Below are 6,464 nucleotides of genomic sequence, written 5' to 3' on the forward strand. Positions count from 1 at the left end.
CACCCCCGAAAGCAACCTTTTGACTGAGAGCCCTTTGAGTCTCCTTTGGGGAATTCGGCTCCAGGGTTACAGTACTGATACTGGGAGTCCCAAGTAGAACCGTGTAAATGCCCCATTCATGGAAGAAAAATGTTAAAAAAAAAAAAAAAAAAAAGAAGCGAGGCAGAACAAAACCCCCAAATTCTCCCCAAGGATGGGGCTCCCAAAAATCTCATGCTATGAGGAGCTGCTATTCCCTGTGGATATACAGAATTAGCTACAGCCAAGTGTGGCTGGTGCACAGAGGGTGGCAGGCTGGGCGATGCAGGGAGCTTGTGGCACCCCCCAGCCCCATAGCCCCATGCGTATGCAGGGTGGGTAGGTGTTTTTGCTGACTGCATCAGGTATTTTTGGTGACTTCTAGTCTCAGGATGTACTTTTCACGTTGCACACAGTGAGCTGTGGGCAACCTGCAGAAGGAAAACACTGCAAAGTTCGGCATCCCGTGCGAGGCGGTTTATGTTTGGTGGGGACAAGGGGAGGAGGAACCAAAAACCCACCCAGGAGGATACAGAAGACTCAGAAAGTGGGACCGATACCCAGAAAGAAATAGGTGACAAAATACATATTGCCTCTGACAGGGCGGCAGCAGCAGCTCAGAAACCACACAACACCTTTTTCTGCTAAAAAAACGTCATTTAATCCATTAATTCCACAGCATTGCCATCATATACACCAGCATGACACCTCGGTACACAGGACACAGAGCCAAGGAGATGCAGTTACCCAGAAACACACTTTTTCTTAAAAAAACCCAATCCCCTAAGGATGTAAGGGGGAAAACCAGTGGTAGGTGACCGGAATAACTAGTTCTCTTCAGCAAGTTAAAGGCACTTAGCAAGGGAATGAAACTCCAGCCTGCCCAGGCTGCCTCATCCCGGTGCCCCACAAGCTGGACCCTGGCAGGGGGCGATGCCAGGGATGAGGCCGGGGGCGGCTGCGGAGGGCATGGGGTTCCAAGGGAGCACCCGGGGGCTTTCTTGCTTTTTTTTTTTTAAAGCTGAGAGCAAACTTTTTGTATTTGGGGCTTTTGCTGTTCATGCTTTAAATCCAGTGGCAGGCACCTCCTCACTGATACCGAACAGCTGCTTCTGATAGAGGCACCAGCTCTGCGCCCCACGGGGACTATTTTGGACTCAGAGCACTGCAAACACGGCATTTTACAGAGTAGAAATATAAAACCCAGCAGGTCTCCCCACGTGCAGGCAACAGCATCAAGCCAACCAGAGCTACAGGGAAATTAACACTCCCAATATATTTCTTTTTCCTGCATAGATTCAAAAAAAGCAAAGTAAGAGGAGTTTATATTGTCCCTGGTCTGCCCGTGAGGGCTCTCCAGCCTAACCCGTCCCAGCATCTTTCTGCAAAAGCCAGGGGCAGGCACAGCTCCCTGCTCGGGGACAATACCCAGCAGGGACACAGGACGTGCCCCCCCCCCGGGGGGCTGTGGGACAGGGACTGTCCACTGGAAACCCCGTGGAGCAACTCCCAGGAAAGGAAAAACAATCCTAAAAAACAATCCCCCCTCCCCACCCCAGCTCCACCAAACCCTGCTGAGGGCTGGCACTTCCATAACCTGCACTTTCTGCAAAAATAGGGGGGAAAAAGAAGTCATTTTATGAAATACATTCTTGGTGGGGGATGAAATTTTAATGCAGTTCATGCTTTTCTGAAAACACCCTGAATAAGTCATTAGCCAGACCCTTTGCTAAGATGAATTTGCCCCCAAGGAAAAAAGAATTAAAATGTAAAAGCTGGTGCGCACGACATGTGTCTGCTGCTGGCTACGGCCAGGCTGCCTTAGGAAGGGGATGGACAAGCTGTTTCAGCATTAAATCAAATAAATGAGGGATGGAGACAGACCTATTAGTCTCCCAGCGTCCCTCCTCCTGTACGCGCAAAGGAGCACGCAACCAGCACTCAGCTGATGAACACAGATACTAACGGGGAGCCCAGCCCAAAGGCAGAGAGGTGAGTAATTACCATATATAATACATTTAATATGCTGCTTAGATTTTTAACATAGATTTTTTTTTATTTCTGACATTGGTGAGTCATTTAAATATTTAGCCCAGACAATAAAATATAAAAAAAACCATCTATGGTATGCACCTGCTGATTCTAACAATAGTCACAATATTAGGGCTCAGTGAATGTTATTATAGAAGAATCTCAAGTCCATGTCATACATACATTATGAACTTACAAATAAATAACTCTACAAAAATCCTGTCTTCCTTCCATAATTTCATGTGATCAGCAAAAAAAAAAAAAAGGCTCTTTCTGGTGATGACAAATTAGGAATTGCACATTTAGTTCGAGGAATACATTACTGGTGCATCACCAAAGTCAACCACTAGGCAACAAAAAGACGTATCATATGAAACAATTTTTTAAATTTTTATTTTACATATTTATACATAAAACTTTCAAGGTAACTCTCTGAATCCAACCAAATGTTAATAGCACATCTAAAAATGAATGTCAGGTAGTCAACATTCACAAAATGTTGAAAACTGATTAAAATATACGTATTACTGAAAGCTACAACTTCACTACGAGGCAGGCATGTATTTTTTTGACTTGTATAGCACCGTCAAGTACAGTTTCTTTATTTTAAAACTACAGTGAAGAATAAAAAAGTAGTCAATGGTAAAATATCGTTCAACTGAAAATCTCTAAACAAACAAAAATAAAGTTAAACTACCCTCTCTTCTCACCCATGATTTATAATGTTATAAGTACTGTACATTTTTTGTAATAATATTATTAAAATGCCTGATATTTAGTGGCACGAGTAAAAAAATTAAAATAAATTAAGAAGCAGAGGCCAATCACCAGACATAAAGCTTCAGACATGGTCAATGACTAACACTGGTTTTCTTGTGCGCCACCGTGGACATCAGCGCTTGGACACACACAGAAGCAAAATGAAGTCTCGCTCAAGCTCTGCTCCTGGGGCTCCGGGGTTCATTTTGCCGGCATCTTCTCTGCCATGTGCTTCTGCTGACTTTCAGCGTGTCTGGGGGGAGGAAAGAAGCTGCATTATGCACTGCGCCGAGGGGAGGTGGAAACCCAAACTACACGCAGGACTGTGCTCCAAGCCAGCATCTGTGCCGCTCTGGCAGCAACCCAAAAGTAACATTTTCCCAAGGAAAAAACAAGCACCAAGTGACGGATGTGCGGTCTCTGCCCAGGCTCCTTCCTGGCGGGAGGGGACCAGGAGGTGGGCAAAGGGGAGAGGAAACCCTTCTCCAGAGCGGTTTTGGGTCAGCTGGGATCGTTTCCTCCCTTCTTGCAGGGATGGCCGGCGCGTTCACCCCTGAACCAGTGCCGGCATGGGCAGAGCCGGTGCCTCCCAACATGCACCAAAGCCCCCACCATCCTGACCAGCCTTCCAAATAATTTCATTTACTAAGCTGCCGTTAATTGCATCTAGGAAGCAAAGCATTTCCTGAAGCACAGAAGGAGAAAGAGTTGCAAGGTGGCGTTGGTGTTTGTCTACTGACCCAGCTCCACCCCCATCCCAAATCCCCCCCTTTCATCACTTGCTCTTCGTTAAGGGAAGCGGTGACGGTGCCTTTCAAGACTCAGAAGTGACAACCTGCCTGCTTGTCCCCAGGGCTGCCATCCCTACAGGCAGCACAAGAACTGCTCCCCAAATCCCTCATGGCCACCCCAGCTGGCAGAAACTTTTTCCAGGCAGAGCACTGTCAAATCTCAACCAGCTGCTATGCAGCACCACGATGTTTTAAAATAGAAACAAATTTAGGCCGTATTTTTTGCAAGCTTAATGCTTCAGTTCTGAAACCGCAGTCCTCGTGCACTGACAATAACCAGTATCACCTTTTTCAGCTTTTTTTCCCCAATGCTTTCAATGCTTCTTAACTAGTGATGCGCTGCAGAAACACTATCTCAAAGGAAAATGCCTCTTAAGCCTTGCCGACTGGGAGATGGAGTCCTTTAGGAAACCCACCTGTATTCTGCAAGGCTTTCTATTTTATTGGCTATTGAACATTAATACTTAAGAGACTCAGAAATTCTCCTGTCGGTCAAGTCCTCCTGAGGGCGGAGGCTCATTGGCTGTAGCTTACCCCAGTGAGAGGGGTGGGGTGACACGGGGAGCTGCTTGGATTTGCCTTGGATGTACTGGGGGTTTGCAGCATTGCTCCTTCCCAGGCTCTTTTCAGGCTTCCGAAAGGGAAACACCAATTCAAGAGCATGCACCAACACCTGCGTTTGGGGAGCTCTTGAAAGCCACTGACTGTCTCCAGAACCCAAGTGCCTTGATTTCTTGTTTTGGAGGAGAAAGCAGCGTCCCGCTCAGCCCTGCTCCCCTCTTGACACACAGCACTTGGCAGAGAAACACGTGCCTTGCAGCCAGCAGCGTTACCTTCTACCTACCTTTGATGGCAAAGGCTTTCCTACTGAAATTCTGCTAAAAGAAAACCCCTACGTGCTGCTGACGGTGAGCTGGGACCTGCGAGGAGACAGAAATACCCCGAGGAGCCTCCTTCACCTGGTCAGGTCCTCGATGTCCACCAGCATGGCATCCTGCTCCGTGTGCAGCTCGTCCCGAATGAGCAGCAGCTGCACCAGCTCCTCGTTCAAGCCTGGTGCCAGGGAGAAAGGGGGTGAGTTTGTGATGTCCCGGGGAACCCCGGTTTGGGACCTGTACATCATCCTTCCCCACCGCATTACACATAAGGTGGTGCAGAGAACCAGGAGGGACTTCCCCAAAGGATGCATGTTTTCTAAGATAAACCGTAAGCCCCTTGCCACTGCATGCAAGCAATTCCTCTCTTGAAATACCTTAATGCAGCAGCAAAAATAAAGATGAATTTCTCAGTGCTTGGAGTCCCACCGGTTCAGGTTTTGCTCACATGTGGGCAATAAACCTGAGCAAGAAACACGCTGCAGAAAGCAGCTGAGCCGCTCGGCCAGGCAGCCTAAGGTTTAGCTTTTTAATTCCCTGCGGCAATACAGAACATGCTGCCCACCTGTCCTGGTTTGGGATTACCGTCCAAGCCAGCCCCTCTGCTCAAAAGGGATGTTTGTGACATTGGATTCTTGCTTGGGGTTGTGTCAAAGAGCAGGGAAGAAGAAGAAAACAAAAAGGACCATGTGAAAAATTTACCTGCCGGCACGGGCTACCCTGAAGGCTGTACCTGCCCATCATTCACTGCCAGAGCTGGTGTTCAGACTGCTTAAATACAGCTATACTGGTTTAATGCCTCTTCAGTTTGGGAAGCAAGCTCGGTGTACTTGGGTGCTTTCTAACGTGAGGCTAATTAATGAGCATTTTTTTTTTTTTTTGGCCTTTGTAGCACAAAATAACAAATCATGACTCAATGGCGCAGCTCTGCATTCTCAGCAGGGCTGCTTCCGGAAGGGATGCCAATTAACCAATGCGAGTAGGGGAGGAGCAGCACAGCAGCTCCCAACCAACCTTTTTTTTGACCTACAGCCACCAGAGAAGTCTACTCCCAAAACTGTTAATTAATTAATTAATTGGAAGATGGAGATCCCTTGAGGGGGAAAAAAACCCTGGATCTTCGGGAGAGAGCAAAGACAGTTGAGTTGGTGGGGCACTGTCCCTGTGGGCGAATGCAACGACCCATGAAATGCACTGAAGCACTGCAAGAGTGGATTTACCCCACGATGTTTGCTAAACTGGAGGGCTTCTCCACTTACGGATGGTTTTGATGCCATGGCATAGCGTCACATGAAGATGCAGCCATAAAGCCACCAATAGTAGGCGCTTCCAGGACAGGCAGATTTCCCAAGACTATTTTTACCCGACCAGGTTTTGAGTTACAAGTGGGGCGTTAGGTGCTGACACAATGCTACAACCCTCCTCTCTTACGGAGCCAAGAGAGCACTTTAGGAGAAACTGAAAAAAGGAAAGAAAAAGGCTGAAGCAGCCAAATCTGGAAAGAACTCCATCTCCAGCTTCTGCAGTGTGCCTCTTCCATATATTCGTGTTATTATACCTTTATCAACATTTCTATGTGTATCCTGGAGAACTGTTCTTAATTAAAATGGGACATACCAAAGAATAATTAAACAAGTACCACTTACTTTCTATCTGTGAGTGGAGATCATTGACTATCACTTGTAGCTGCCCGATAGTCATGTCTCTTAGATCAGTGGGTTTTAAACTTCTCTTCATCAGGCATTCACTTATATGAGGCATATGTGGCAGCTGAAAAGAAATTTTCAGTTTTTTACTGTTTTCTTCGAATTACTTGAATTCCTGAAGAGCGGCAGTTTGCACTGCAGGCGTCCCACTCTCACAAGCCTGCATCAAGGACTGCACTGAGAGTACCAAAACGAGCTGAAACATCTACGCAACATTTGACCCAAGTCTTCAGATCTACCAGCATCAGTGGTGGACTGATGCAAGGGGAGGCGAGGGCTATGGT

The 6,464-nt window shown here is 47.0% G+C and overlaps 1 protein-coding gene across 1 annotated transcript in view; it reads right to left on the reverse strand.

Annotated features, from left to right (window-relative positions):
• Positions 1–1,023: 1,023 nt before the first annotated feature.
• LOC103925243 (schwannomin-interacting protein 1) overlaps positions 1,024–6,464 on the reverse strand; it is a 14,577-nt gene continuing 9,136 nt past the window's right edge. Inside the window, exons 5-7 of the mRNA XM_009333923.1 lie at positions 6,121–6,244; positions 4,559–4,652; positions 1,024–3,061 (exon numbers count right to left, since the gene is read on the reverse strand). Of these exons, the coding sequence (XP_009332198.1) occupies positions 3,010–3,061; positions 4,559–4,652; positions 6,121–6,244 (270 nt within the window). The 3' untranslated portion in view covers positions 1,024–3,009. The remainder of the gene's footprint in view (positions 3,062–4,558; positions 4,653–6,120; positions 6,245–6,464) is intronic.

Source organism: Pygoscelis adeliae, unplaced genomic scaffold (assembly GCF_000699105.1).
Source record: "Pygoscelis adeliae isolate BGI_AS28 unplaced genomic scaffold, ASM69910v1 Scaffold241, whole genome shotgun sequence".
Taxonomy (NCBI): Eukaryota; Metazoa; Chordata; class Aves; order Sphenisciformes; family Spheniscidae; genus Pygoscelis; species Pygoscelis adeliae.